The following is a 15,948-nucleotide window of genomic DNA, read 5'->3' as shown; positions in this document are numbered from 1 at the left end:
TGTAATGTGTTCCCTGACCAGGAAACTCCTATTTTGCTCCCAGACATGGTATTACTACCACTGTGGCAACCAGACCCTCTGGGGTGCCACACCAGCACCTTCTCCGTCCCCTCCTATACACCATGTCTGCGTCCATCCACACTATATACCATGCGAGGTTACATTGTACAGTGACATCTCTGACGGAGGAAGACGCTGGCTTCTGCTTCTAGTTGGGTGATGGTAGAACTGATATAGCTGCAGGAAATAGGTGCAAATTTGGACGTCTGTGCGGCAAAAAGTCAGCTAAGAGCTGGGGTACATTTGTGCCGCAATTTACTTCAATGTCTGGTGCAACCAATAGTGAATTTGTTGGGTTGTGGTTGTCACTCCATCCTAAGCCCAACAAATTTCTACAAACGTGGTGGAAAATTGGAAAAAAAAAAATCACAGAATTTTGCACAAAATGAGGATTGCGGTAAAATGTGCAACTTATTTGTACTGCAGAATGAATTCCCCTCATGGGGTTTCTCACTTGTTATATGAGCACTGCCATGTACCAGAGCCCTAGTGAGTGCCCGTCCTATGCACTATGAGCCGCATATGACAAGCTCTGCTACATCTGTATGCTCACCCCATACGTTTGCCGGCAGATTACCATATCTCCATTGTCCCCAGCGGGGATATATCCATATTACGAAGCTTCATCCCGACAATTAACATGAAACCCTTGAACACTTCCAGCATAAGGCAGCTGTGCGGAGATGGAGCCCTGACGATGGCGCAGCCTCCCGTCACTCCGGAGCGGGGCCATTATGTACTTTACAATGACGTCTCTGTGCGCAGATCCTGATAAGGAGATTGTCAGACAAGGAGATGCCTCTGATTTCTCCCCTTCAGTCTTCGCCTGGGGCTCAGAACAAGCTGTTTTTATTTGTCAAATTAATTCCTAATCTACTTCTAATTAAGGCATATTGCAAAATCAAAACCTGTTTAGAGACTGTAATTACATTAGGAGACACGAGCCCGGCCGGGGGAGGTGTGCAAACTCCCAAATCATCCTGAGTACACTCTCTGTCAATGCCGCAGAGACGGAGGATAGAAGAGCAATCAACGAAGACAGATGTGCGAGAGCCTTGACGACTGTCAATCATCTGCTCGGGAAAGGCAGGCACCTGCCGCACGGAGTTTACACTGACGACGGCCATAGACAGGATTAGCACCACTGCGTCATCACAGGGGGAATTGGAAGATTATGTGGGGGAGAAAACCTGGGCTGGAGGCAGCCGCTCAACACTTGTCAAATTATTATTATTATTATTATTATTATTATTATTATTAACGGCCTTCAGCTCGGTCTCGAGCCAGGGTGACTTGATGGATGAACACTCTATAGGAAGATCAATCTAGTGCAGCCTAGAGAGGTCACCAGGGTCTTCTCCACGGTTATCTTGATTTTATCAAGACACCAGGTCGCTGGTCTTCCTCTTCGCCTTGTTCCTTCTTTTCTTCCAACCATGATGTCCTTCTCCAGTGATCGCTCACTTCCGATGATGTGTCCACAGTCGTAGCTTGGTGATCCTTTCTTTCAGTGACATGTCTGGCTTGGTTTGTTCTTCTTGCCATCCATGGTATTGATAACCTCCTTCTCCACCACCACATTTCGAAGGTGTCAATTCTTCTTCTGTCTTGTTTCTTTATCTTCCAGGTTTTGTATCCATACACTGACGAGCAAAAGGGTAACAAATAACAATGTTCTGACCTTCTGACTTTCAGGCTCCATATCTCACCATCCACTACTGCTTCGAGCGTGAGACTCCCATCATTTTACAGACAATCATCTTGGCTATCTCATACATAAATTTGACTTGCAGCTTTTTAGTATGTGATTAGTTATGCAGATTCTTGTCATGTCATTGCATTGTTACTGTTTTACTCCTAAAAATCTAAATTTAAATTTTTATTATTTTGGAAATCCACCCTTGGCTTTCAGCACTGCTTGAATCCTTCTGTACATGCTCTCCATCAGATTCAAGCATGTATCAACCGACATCTGATCCCAGTTCTCTTCTACATGTTCCCACAGTTGTTGCATACTGGTTGCCTCACTTGCAGGGCCGGCATCAGCACCCGGTGCACCCGGGCAAGTGCCGGGGCCCTGAGCAGGCAGAGGGGCCCACTGGCGGTCGCGCACCCCGCCCTTCTCTCCCGCTTGCTCAGGGCCCCGGCAGCCGGATACTTACCTCTCCCCGTGCCTCCGCAGATCCTCTGTCTTCCTGCTCTGCGCTCCCTGTGACGTCTCAGGTCAGAGGGCGCGGTGACGTCTTTCCACCGCGCCCTCCCCTGAGCCGTCACAGGGAGCGCAGAGCGGGAAGATACCGGCGACGCTGGAGTCCGGACCCGAGCAGCTGCAGCAGGTGAGGAGGAGTGAGGTGAGTATTTGATTTTTTTTTTAATGTATGGAGGCATGGGGCATAATATGAGGGGATGACATCATGCATGGGGCATTATATGGGGGGGGTGACATCCTGCATGGGGCATTATAAAGAACAGGGGTGACATCCTGCATGGGGCATTATAAAGAGAGGGGGGTGACATCTTGCATGGGGCATTATAAAGAGAGGGGGGAGGGGTGGGGGTGACATCCTGCATGGGGCATTATAGAGAGAGGGGGTGACAGCCTGCATGGGGCATTATAGAGAGAGGGGGTGACAGCCTGCATGGGGCATTATAGAGAGAGGGGGTGACATCCTGCAAGGGGCATTATAGAGAGAGGGGGTGACAGCCTGCATGGGGCATTATAAAGAGAGGGGGGTGACATCCTGCATGGGGCATTAAAAAGAGAGGGGGGTGACATCCTGCATGGGGCATTATAAAGAGAGGGCGTGACAGCCTGCATGGGGCATTATAAAGAGAGGGGGGGTGACATCCTGCATGGGGCATTATAAAGAGAGGGGGGTGACATCCTACATGGGGCATTATAAAGAGAGGGGGTGACATCCTGCATGGGGCATTATAGAGAGAGGGGGAGACAGCCTGCACGGGGCATTATAAAGAGAGGGGGGTGACATCCTGCATGGGGCATTATAAAGAGGGGGGGTGACATCCTGCATGGGGCATTATAAAAAGAGGGGGGTGACATCCTGCATGGGGCATTATAAAGAGAGGGGGGGGACATCCTGCATGGGGCATTATAAAGAGAGGGGGAGACAGCCTGCATGGGGCATTATAAAGAGAGGGGGAGACAGCCTGCACGGGGCATTATAAAGAGAGGGGGGTGACATCCTGCATGGGGCATTATAAAGAGGGGGGGTGACATCCTGCATGGGGCATTATAAAAAGAGGGGGGTGACATCCTGCATGGGGCATTATAAAGAGAGGGGGGGACATCCTGCATGGGGCATTATAAAGAGAGGGGGAGACAGCCTGCATGGGGCATTATAAAGAGAGGGGGTGACATCCTGCACGGGGCATTATAAAGAGAGGGGGTGACATCCTGCATGGGGCATTATAAAAAGAGGGGGGTGACATCCTGCATGGGGCATTATAAAGAGAGGGGGGTGACATCCTGCATGGGGCAGTATAAAGAGAGGGGAGGGACATCCTGCATGGGGCATTATAAAAAGAGGGGGGTGACATCCTGCATGGGGCATTATAAAGAGAGGGGGGTGACATCCTGCATGGGGCATTATAAAGAGAGGGGGGTGACATCCTGCATGGGGCATTATAAAGAGAGGGGGTGACATCCTGCAAGGGGCATTATAAAGAGAGGGGGGGTGACATCCTGCATGGGGCATTATAAAGAGAGGGGGGTGACATCCTGCATGGGGCATTATAAAGAGGGGGGATGACATCCTGCATGGGGCCTTATAAAGAGGGGGGGTACATCCTGCATGGGGCATTATAAAGAGGAGGGGTGACAGCCTGCATGGGCCATTATAAGGGGGAGAAGAGCCTGCATAGGGCATTATAAGGGGGGGGGGGACAGCCTGCATAGTGCTTTATGTGGGGGGAATAGCCTGCATGGAGCATTATAAGGGGGGGGGACAGCCTGTATGGGGCATTATGTGGGGGGTAACAGCCTGCATGGAGCATTATAAGGGGGGACACAGCCTCTATGGGGCATTATGTGGGGGGTAACAGCCTGCATGGAGCATTATATGGGGGCCAGTATCCTGTATGGAGCGTTATAAGGGGACCAGTATTCTGTATGGAGCATTATATGGGGGCCAGTATCCTGTATGGAGCTTTATAAGGGGACCAGTATCCTGTATGGAGCGTTATATGGGGGCCAGTATTCTGTATGGAGCCTTATATGGGGGCCAGTATTCCGTATGGAGCCTTATATGGAGGCCAGTATTCTGTATGGAGCGTTATATGGGGGCCAGTATTCTGTATGGAGCCTTATATGGGGGCCAGTATTCCATATGGAGCCTTATATGGAGGCCAGTATTCCGTATGGAGCCTTATATGGGGGCCAGTATTCTGTATGGAGCCTTATATGGGGGCCAGTATTCCGTATGGAGCCTTATATGGGGGCCAGTATTCCGTATGGAGCCTTATATGGGGGCCAGTATTCCGTATGGAGCCTTATATGGGGGCCAGTATTCCGTATGGAGCCTTACATGGGGGCCAGTATTCCGTATGTAGCCTTATATAGGGGCCAGTATTCCGTATGGGGCCTTATATGGGGGCCAGTATTCTGTATGGGGCCTTATATGGGGGCCAGTATTCCGTATGGGGCGTTATATGGGGGCCAGTATTCCGTATGGGGCCTTATATGGGGGCCAGTATTCTGTATGGGGCCTTATATGGGGGCCAGTATTCCGTATGGAGCCTTATATGGGGGCCAGTATTCTGTGTGGAGCGATTCACCGGTTTCTGAGCTATTGTGGAATTTACAGTAGATATCACTCATGTAATGTAAGAAGTGAAATCTTTGCCTTGTACTATATATATATATTTCTCCGCCGTATCTCTGCATCATGAATCGTGGTATGTATTAAAGGGGCCACTGAGACTCTTTCGCCCGGGGCCCAGAAAAACCTGGAGCCGGCCCTGCTCACTTGGGTATATATACAGCTTTTTCTTCACCTCTATCCACAAGTTTTCAATTGTGTTGAGGTCTGGGGACTGTGGGGGCCGATCCAGCTCCTCTACTTTATTGTCATTGAACCATTTCTTCACCAATCTTGACATATGCTTTGGGTGGTTGTCCTGCTGGAACACTGTCATCATTTTCATACCCATAGTACTCGAGTGTATGAAGTAACTTGTATTGTTGGATACTCAAATATAGCTCAGTATTGAGACCACCATTGATCCTGGTCAAGTATCCAACACCTTTGGCTGGGAAACCACACCATATCATCAGGCTTCCTCCACAAAACTTGACAGTTCCTTCAATTTCTCGATCCGTTAGCCCCTTTTTCCCTTGTTTCTTCCAGACCCATTTGCCCCATCAAAGCCGTCTATTAACTTTTATCTCATCGCCCCAAATCACCGGTTTCTAATCTTCTCCTGTCCACTTTTCGTACTTTTTTTGCAAACTCGATCTGATGCTTCTTATGACAATATTGATGTCGAGGATTCTTCACCTTTTTTCGAGCCAACATTCCAGACTTGTGTAACTTGCGTCGCTCGGTGCTTGCATGGACATCTATGATCTCACTATTATGAAGCTTATCAGTCCTCTCCACTGCCGCGTTTGTCGCACAAGAACTGATAGACCTTGTGATGAGCCGACTTGTGACTCCGATACTTTGCCTGGACGTCCACCTCTTGGCTTCTGAATGGATGGACTGATTTAGTTTCGTACTCTTACTGCTGTCATGGCACTCACATGATGCAGTTTGGCAATTTTCTTGGCCGAGAGACCGCTATCGATGAGCTGGATGATGCTGTTTCTCTTTTCTTGGGAAACCTTCTCCATGGCTCCTCCTCGATCTGAACCAGTGACCTTTTGCTTTGGAATCAATTTAATAACACACTGAGCTATTAGGGAATGTGAGAACAGGTTGTATCTTGTAGTTTACAGGAAGAAAAATATTTTTCCACCACCAAGAGCAAAACAGTAACAATGCAGTGACAAGACAAGAATCTGCATAACTAATCATATGCTAAACAACTGCAAGTCAAATTTATGCATGAGATAGCCAAGATGAAGGTCTATAAAATGATGGTGGTCTCACATTCGAAGCAGTAGTGGATGGTGAGATATGGAGCCTGAAAGTCAGAAGGTCAGAACATTGTTACCCTTTTGCTCATCACTGTATATTACTAAAGAAAAGATCAGACTATGTACGAGCCGTGTCTTCATCACCAGTGAAATGTTCCTCGATTTGAAGACTTCGTCCAGTGACGCCATTGCTGATTTGCCCATAGCTATTCTTCTATTGACTTCCGGTGTCGTCGCTGCATCTTGAGTGATCATTGATCCCAGTAGGTTGAAGACCTTTACAGCTTCCAGTTCGTCGTCGTCCATCTCCGATGTGCCCAGGTCGTACCTGCCAGTAGTCAATATCTTTGTCTTGTATTGAATATGAGTCCCATGTTTGAGCTTTCCTTCTTGACCCTCCATAATAAGTCCTTCATTCCATCTCTGCTTGTTGCTACCATTGTATCATCTGCAAATTTAAGATTGTTGATGATTTGTCCAGCAAATTGATTCCTTCTTTTTCGGCAAGTCCAGCCTTCCTGACAATAGCTTCTGCACATAAATTGAAGAGAAATGGTGACAGGACGCAGCCGTGTCTGACGCCTTGCTGTACTTTGCTGTTGCTTCTTGGTTGACGTAAAGGTTCCTAATGACGGCTGATCAGATGGTTCGGCACACCTATATCCTTCTTGGTATTTCAAAGTTTCTGCTGATCAACACAGTCGAAGGCTTGGCTGTAGTTGATGAACCAAAAATTCATCTCCTCTTTGGCCTTTTCTGTTTTCCAACGACTGTTAGCATTCACATCTCTTGTTCCTCTGCCTTTCTGAATCCTGCTTGTTCCTCTGGCAGCTCTTTATCAGTAGGGCTGTAGCCATCTTTGTAGGATCTTCAGTAATATTTTGCTGGCATGAGGTATGAGCGCAATAGTCCGATAGTTTCCACAGTTAGTAGCATCTGCCTTCTTCGGAATAGGAATACACACCGATCATGTCCAGTCCTTGGGCCATTCACTAGTTTTCCATATCTGTTAGCACAGGTGTGCAACATTAACTGCGGCTTCACAGGACTTTATTAGCTCTACTGGAATATTGTCACATCCAGGTGCTTTGTTGTTTGACAGAAGCTTTATCGCAGCAACGACTTCACCTTTCAGGATGTTTGTCTCTATCATTTGCAGTCTCAGTTTCTTCCAGTATCACTGACTCGTTCTTTTAGAGGTGCTCCGTGTATTCTTTCCATCTTCCCTTAATCTATTCTAGCTCAGTTACTTTGTTCCCGTTGGCTTCTTCAACATTCCCACTTCTGGTTGAAACTTTCATCACATCTTTGATCTTTTGGTATGTCAACTGGTCTTGCCCTGCAGATGGTGGCTTTCTATCTCTGTACATATATTTTGGTAATAAACTTCTTTGTCTGCTCAAATGGGTCTCTTTAGTCTTTTACTGATTTTGTCTGCGTCCTGTTTGTTACAGTAAACATGCAGTGTCAAACAGTGGACACGTAGTACCACACAGTGAGCACATAGTGCCATAGGGTAAACATGTAGTATAGTGCCATACAGTGAACACATACTGCCATACAGTGAACACACTGCAGTTTTTTTGTTTTTTATTCTCTCTCATGTGCTATGTGACTTGTCGCTTTTGTTTGAACGGTGTCCACATACAGTATATGTGATATCTTTGGACATATTAAGTGTATATTATTATTGCACAATCTTTATTATCATAGTATGTACTGTATAATGTTCTTATGACTTGTATCCACATCATAGTTTCTTTTTATGCGCTCTGCGATTATGTCTCTTCTGTACAGTTGGTGTCTACATTTTCATTAATTGTAATTACTCATGGTCCGTGTTTAATTATGCCTGAAGTCTCATTTCTCTGCTCCCTTCCCTCTTTCATATAAATCTTTCTGACCTGGACACCCTCATTGTCAGGACTAAGGGCTTGTGAGCCTGAAATGCGTAGACCTGTGTGCCTGTGACGATACAGAGGAAAATCTTAATTATGCCAGACATACTTTCTGATGGCAAGAGCAGCATACCTTTATTTTTATGTTGACTCTTTAATCTGTGTTCTTCTTTACTTGATTAACGCAGACTATTATTTGTATAACCCTGAATGTTATCTGCTCTTTGATGCTGAAACAATGATGTGTATTTACAAGAGCCCCTGTGATACCAACTATGTAAATAGATTAGTTCAAACAATAATCGCTGAGCCCTGCACCTTTACCTTTTACCTGTGCTTGATGACCTCACACAGATGTAAATATAAACAGTGATGTCTGTTGTGCTGGAGACAGAATTAGACTTGGGACAGAGAATCAAGGAACATCAGAAATACTTTAGAAGGAGAATGATAGACATCCTTCAAAATAGCAGATGGATAGCATGGCATCCAAAGAGACACAGATTTGTATTCTACATGATTCTAGCCTAAGGGTATCGGCCCTGACTGGAAAGATTCGTATCTGCTCCATTAACCATCAGAGAGACATGAATACATTTTGGGGAGTCCAGGAGAGAACAAAGAAGTCACCTGGCCCTATGGATATGTTGTTTTGTGGTTGCTAGGAGGGACCCACCAGTTGCCTGGCCCCATGGAAACTCTCAGAGAGGCCAGGGTGGGACCCTCAGGTCTTCTGGCCTTGTACCTCGATGGACTGATAGGAGGTAGCGGCAAGCTTAGGAAGCTATCTGTGGGGGCCCGCCAGAAGTGGGGGGCCATTGGTTGAGGTAGTCGGCCCTGGAAGTCTCGTATAGTGAGCACATAGTGGCATATAGTGAACATGTAGTGCCATATAGTGAGCACATAGTGCCATACAGTGAACACACAGTGCCATATAGTGAACATGCTGTGTCATACAGTGAGCACAAAGTGCAATACAGTGAGCGCAAAGTGCTGTACATTGAACACGTAGTGCCATACAGTGAACACATAGTATCATACGGTAAACATATAGTGCCATACAGTGAACACGCAGTGCCATATAGTGAACACATAGTGCCATACTGTGAACATGTAGTGTCATACAGTGAGCACATAGTGCCATATAGTGAACACATAGTGCCATACAGTGAAAAGAGTGTAATACAGTAAATACATGGTGCCAACATAACACCTCTGACTCCAGAATGCCTCCTCATGAAGACTGATGTAAAAAATACTGGTGTTGATGTCAGGGCCACATTGCCATATAGTAAGCACATAACTCCAATTCATTACGACCAGGGATGTTCGTACCGTTCTTGATGAAGGGGCGTGCTGGAGTCAGAGGTGCCTTATTCAGGAAGAATGCCTCGCCACAAATCTTACTCCTGTCTGAGAATGGAGTAAGATTTGCAGTGTAAGGTGTGGCATAGTATATCATGAATTTGACAAGTGGGCGTCACCATATCCCATTGCACTTCAGTCCTCTCCATTTTGGGGGATGTGCCCAAAAGTGGCATGAAAACACCAATATTCGAAAAACTTTGCACACCTCCAAAAATTTTGCAACTTTCAAAGCATTTTCCGTGTAATCGCTTTGATGAATCTGGCCATACAGCCACATGCTGAACGATCCAAACACCCGATGAATGAGCAGCATTTCGCTCATTCGTTGGGTGATTGCTGATGTTTACACCTATTTGTGCAACGGGTATTTATAAATGTGGATACCAAACACACATAATATGTGACACACACGTATACACAAACTGCATGCCCACATACATATATGTAGAGCACATATATACAGATACATGTATACACAGAGCACATACGTACAGTCACGTACGTACATACAGATACATGTATACAGGGAACCTACTTACCGAACCCGTGCATGACGGAGCACATACATACCGACGCATGCATGGACGGAGCACATACATACCGACATGTGCATGACGGAGCACATACATACCGACATGTGCATGACGGAGCACATACATACCAACACATGCATGGACGGAGCACATACATACCGACACATGCATGGACAGAGCACATACATACCGACATGTGCATGATGGAGCACATACATACCAACACATGCATGGACGGAGCACATACATACCGACACATGCATGGACGGAGCACATACATACCGACACATGCATGGACGGAGCACATACATACCGACACATGTATGGAAGCAGCACATACATACCGACACATGCATGGAAGCAGCACATACATGCCAACACATACATGGAAGGAGCACATACATAATGACACATGCATCGACAGAGCACATACATACAGAGACATAGTATAATGGACCCAACACACCCCTTCAAACAGTATAATTAAACTCCACACAGACCTACAAACAGTTTAATGGCCCCCACATGGCACTCCACACTGCATGATGGACCCCACACAAACCTTCACAGTGTATAATTGCTTTTATACAGTATAACAGCCCCCACATAGCCCTCCATAAAGTATAAAGGCTCTTACATAACCCTCCATATAGTATAATGGCCCTCAAATAGCCTTCCAAATATTATAATGTCCCCCACATAGACATCCATATATTATAATAGCCCCACATAGCTTTCCAAATATTATAATGCACCCCACATATTTCTCCATATAGTATAATGGCCCCAAAACAGCCCTTCAAATATTATAATGGTCCCCACATAGCCCTCCAAATATTATAATGGCCTTCAAAATATTATAATGGGCTCTACATAGCCCTTCAAATATTATAATGGTCCCTACATAGCCCTCCGTATAGTATAATGGGCCCCACAATGCCTCCATATAGTATAATGCATTCTCCATATTCCTCCATATAGTATAATGGGACCCATAGTCCTCCATATAGTATAATGCACTCTCCATATTCCTCCATATAGTATAATGGGACCCATAGTCCTCCATATAGTATGCTGCACCCCATAGTCCTCCATACATTATAATGCACACGCCATAGTCCTCCATATAGTACATATAGTATAATGCACACCCCATAGTCCTCCATATAGTACATATAGTATAATGCACACCCCATAGTCCTCCATATAGTGCATATAGTATAATGCACACCCCATAGTCCTCCATATAGTACATATAGTATAATACACACCCCATAGTCCTCCATATAGTGCATATAGTATAATGCACACCCCATAGTCCTCCATATAGTGCATATAGTATAATGCACACCCCATAGTCCTCCATATAGTACATATAGTATAATGCACACCCCATAGTCCTCCATATAGTACATATAGTATAATGCACACCCCATAGTCCTCCATATAGTACATATAGTATAATGCACACCCCATAGTCCTCCATACAGTATTATGGTCACCACAATGTACTCACTGATTTAAAAAAATAAATGCATACTCGCCTCTCTCCACTCCCCCGCTGCTGCGGTCTAAGCAGAGCGTCTCCTCAGCAGTTCCACTGCCCAGCACAGCTTGACGCGATGAAGTGACATCCACACACCTACTGGCAGAGACGTCAGGCACTGAGGGAGAATGATGGGGGAGGGAGTAGACGGCTTCCCACCTCCATTATTGTTTTCAACTGTATCGGCATACTGGATGCCGATACAGCTGACTGTGCAGTGCCGGGCGGGGGGTGTGCCAGGAGCCAGCGCTGGCACCAGGCCCTCCGAATCACGGGCCCCTATTAGCAGCATGCCACTGGCTGGGGGCCCCTTTGTGGAATGGGGGCCCTGGGCAACTGCCCAGTTTACCTCCCCATAACGCCGGCCCTGCATACCCTGAACACACAGTACCATGCAGTGAGCAAAGTAGTGCCATGGAGAACCAAGTAACATTGCTCTTACGATAGCTTAACCCTGCGGAGCAGGAAAACTGTAAATCATAGAAGAATGTCCAGTGTGACTTGTGTTTTCTACAGGGTTAGTCCTCCTCCAAGCAGCTCCACAAATCTCAGCTTCCAAAAACTTTTCCATGGCATATTATATTGGAGTTTCCTGCAGTCAGGATTGCATGTGTTTGCAATGGTGAAGGTGGTGGTACTGATCAGGCTCGGACCCACCGTCACGGGTCCCTATTTTCACACAGCTCCTGCTTTCTGGAACCATTATCAGGCCGGCTATTGGAGCGCTCATGAATATCTCTTGTTTCTGATGAGCCAGTGAAGCAGCAGAAAACATTTGATTTGCAATATAAAAGTCCTTATATTACCTTTTATTACCGCAGCTGAAATTGCATTTCAAAATGGCTCCATAAAACCATATTGTCTTCCATTATTATTCCCATCTTTCTCCCCTTTTGTCTCCCCACAGGTCTACGATGTAGAATACAAATTCTTCATTGACGGCGAGCAGACGACGGTCCTGATGGAGATCGATCCAATGAAACAGATGGAAACTTTTCGGACAGAGAACGGCACGGATAATGCGGTGGAGATTCACGACTTTAAACATGTGCGTCCTGACGAAACTTCTGCTCATTTTCTTTGCATAGATTTTTATACCTATAAAAACAGTAAAATTATTGTAAAAAAAAAAGCAAAGCAAAAACACGGTAGTTGTTTAGAAAAATGCGCCGTCAAAATAAAATGGTTTAAAAGTCGACTTTTGCCGACACATTAACGATAAGTTATGATTGAATTTCTCATTCCAATTTCCCTGTTTTATTGATAATGAAGACATTTTACATTGATGCAGCGCAAAATCTCAAAAGAGCAAATATTTCACATAACAACGTAAAGATCTGCAGAAGAACGAGCCCGGGACGATAATCGCTGTGAAATGTGCTTTTGATACATTGTGCCGTACAGTTTGTAAACATCTAGAAATAAAAACTCTTTGCAGCTATTGCTGAGACTGTTGCAGGAGTTTAACCCTTTGCATGAGGGGCAGGGTTGTAGCCTGCCATATAGTCTATTAATTAGCTTCAGGGTCTGAAGTGAGAAGGGGCAACAGAAAAAGATTATTAGCTAAAGTCATTCTTCCTAGGAGCTAATTACACACATTTATGTAAAGTGAAGCGCTCTATAAACAGCTCCCCCTAGAGGCGGCAGACGACAGACTATAATCAGAAATAACAGTCAGAAAAAGGAAACTGCAAATAAAATAATCATACATTCATGCTGTAAACATACACAACACTGCAAGTTTGTTACAATGTATCAGTCTTCGCAGACCTTGACAGCAGCAGAAATCTCCCTTCTGTATAGTTTCCCAGTTCTTAGCTAGAATGATACATTGTAACAAACTCAATTGCTGTGTAACAAACTCCCAGACTTTTTATTCAGTGCAGTTCTGGCCTCCCATTGTCTTCAGACAAATTCCAGGTCAGACAATATTTGCTCTCATTCAGCGGCTCATTACACTCTTCATTTTGTTTAATACCCAAATGTTATAGCCGGCACTGACCCTCGGACGCAGTCTCTGCACCATCTGTTCACTACAAACATAGCCTTAAACCTTACCCCATAAACGCAGGCAGATCTCATTCTCAAATTAAAATAAGATTGTTAGACGTGTAAACCAGATAATAAGAGCGTTACCTTTTATGATAGGACAGGAGACAAAATTACCGGTAACTGGCGAATTAAATGACAGCTTACTACAGATAGAAACATTCAATTGCTCATATTCCGCGCTTACTATTTATCTGCAGTATTATAGTAGTTATATTCTTGTACATAGGAGCAGTATTATAGTAGTTATATTCTTGTACTTAGTGGACAGTATTATAGTAGTTATATTCTTGTACATAGGAGCAGTATTATAGTAGTTATATTCTTGTACATAGGAGCAGTATTATAGTAGTTATATTCTTGTACATAGGAGCAGTATTATAGTAGTTGTATTCTTGTACATAGGAGCAGTATTATAGTAGTTATATTCTTGTACATAGGAGGCAGTATTATAGTAGTTATATTCTTGTACATAGGAGCAGTATTATAGTAGTTATATTCTTGTATATAGGAGCAGTATTATAGTAGTTATATTCTTGTACATAGGAGCAGTATTATAGTACTTATATTCTTGTACATAGGAGCAGTATTATAGTAGTTATATTCTTGTACACAGGAGCAGTATTATAGTAGTTGTATTCTTGTACATAGGAGCAGTATTATAGTAGTTATATTCTTGTACATAGGAGGCAGTATTATAGTAGTTATATTCTTGTACATAGGAGCAGTATTATAGTAGTTATATTCTTGTACATAGGAGCAGTATTATAGTAGTTGTATTCTTGCACTCAGTGGACAGTATTATAGTAGTTATATTCTTGTACATAGGAGGCAGTATTATAGCAGTTATATTCTTGTACATAGGTGTCAGTATTATAGTAGTTATATTCTTGTACATAGGAGCAGTATTATAGTAGTTATATTCTTGTACATAGGAGGCAGTATTATAGTAGTTATATTCTTGTACATAGGAGCAGTATTATAGTAGTTTTATTCTTGTACATAGGAGCAGTATTATAGTAGTTATATTCTTGTACATAGGTGCAGTATTATAGTAGTTGTATTCTTGTACTCAGTGGACAGTATTATAGTAGTTATATTCTTGTATATAGGAGCAGTATTATAGTAGTTATATTCTTGTACATAGGAGCAGTATTATAGTGTAGCGCCGGCGTCCCTGCCCTCTGCTAGGCAGGGACGCTGTTCCCCTCACCTCCCTGCTCCGTGCCCGGCGTCCTCCTCCCGCTCTGCTGGCAGCGCGCGCTCCTTCCCGTCCACTGTGCTTAGGGCGCGCGCGCTCTCCCTCCCTCTTAAAGGGGCCGCGCGCGCCGTCCTAAGGAGTCCCCGGCCAATGGCCGGAGGACTTCACCATATATAAGGCACCTCCTCCAAAATGGAGGTGCCCGAGCAATGTTGTTGCACTGTTCACTACTCTGCTTCAGCCCTCAGGTCCCGTTGCCAGTTACCTGCCAGATTCCTGCCTGATTATCTGCTACCTGCCTGCTAGTCTGAGGTCCGACGGTCTGCCTTACTACTCCTGTCAGTCTGTCTAAGGACCAGCCTGCCCGCTCACCTGGGAGCGCACATCAGCCACCTGCCTGCTTGCCTGAGGTCCGACGGTCTGCCTTCCAACTCCTGTCAGTCTGTCTATGGACCAGCTTGCCCGCTCAACTGGGAGCACACACCTGCTACCTGCCTGCTAGTCTACCTGGAGGCTCCGCCGTCACGTGCTGTGACCACCCGCCTGTCCAGAGACTTCTGCCCGCTCACCTGGGAGCGCTCATCTGCCGCCTGTCTGTTGGTCTTCCTGGAGGCTCCGCCGTCACATGCTGTGACCACCCGTTTATCCAGAGACTCTCGCCTGCTCACCTGGGAGCTCACGTCTATCATCAGCCGCCACAGGTCGTACCAACCCTTTACCTAGAGACTGCCCCGGTAACTTGCCGTGACCATCTGCCCGTTCATCCAGAGACTGCCCCGGTCACTTGCCGTGACCTCCAGCCCGTTCACTCAGAGACTGTCCCGGTCACCTGCTGTGACCTCCTGCCCATCTTCCCTGGTCACCACCCGCTCCCTTACAAGGACTGCCCCCTTGTATAGTAGCTCAGAGGTTCCGCCTCCCAGACCCGTTACATATAGTAGTTATATTCTTCTACATAGGGGGCAGTATTATAGTAGTTATATTCTTGTACATAGGAGCAGTATTATAGTAGTTATATTCTTGTACATAGGAGCAGAATTATATTAGTTATATTCTTGTACATAGGGGGCAGTATTATAGTAGTAATATTCTTGTACATAGGAGCAGTATTATAGTAGGTATATTTTTGTACATAGGAGGCAGTATTATAGTAGTTATATTCTTGTACATAGGAGCAGTATTATAGTAGTTATATT

The 15,948-nt window shown here is 45.2% G+C and overlaps 1 protein-coding gene across 2 annotated transcripts in view; it reads left to right on the top strand.

Moving 5' to 3' along the window:
• The window catches only part of TNMD (tenomodulin), a 290,200-nt gene that overhangs the window by 50,855 nt on the left and 223,397 nt on the right, over positions 1-15,948 (top strand). For both annotated transcript variants that reach the window (XM_073642193.1, XM_073642194.1), the window contains exon 3: positions 12,410-12,550. In XM_073642193.1, coding sequence (XP_073498294.1) covers positions 12,410-12,550 — 141 coding nt within the window. The remainder of the gene's footprint in view (positions 1-12,409; positions 12,551-15,948) is intronic.

This window comes from Phyllobates terribilis, unplaced genomic scaffold (assembly GCF_046119375.1).
Source record: "Phyllobates terribilis strain yellow unplaced genomic scaffold, ASM4611937v1 Scaffold_7__3_contigs__length_470593459, whole genome shotgun sequence".
NCBI classification, from domain to species: Eukaryota; Metazoa; Chordata; class Amphibia; order Anura; family Dendrobatidae; genus Phyllobates; species Phyllobates terribilis.
The sequence above is the reverse complement of the archived record's forward strand: the minus strand, read 5'-3'. Positions and strand labels throughout refer to the sequence as shown.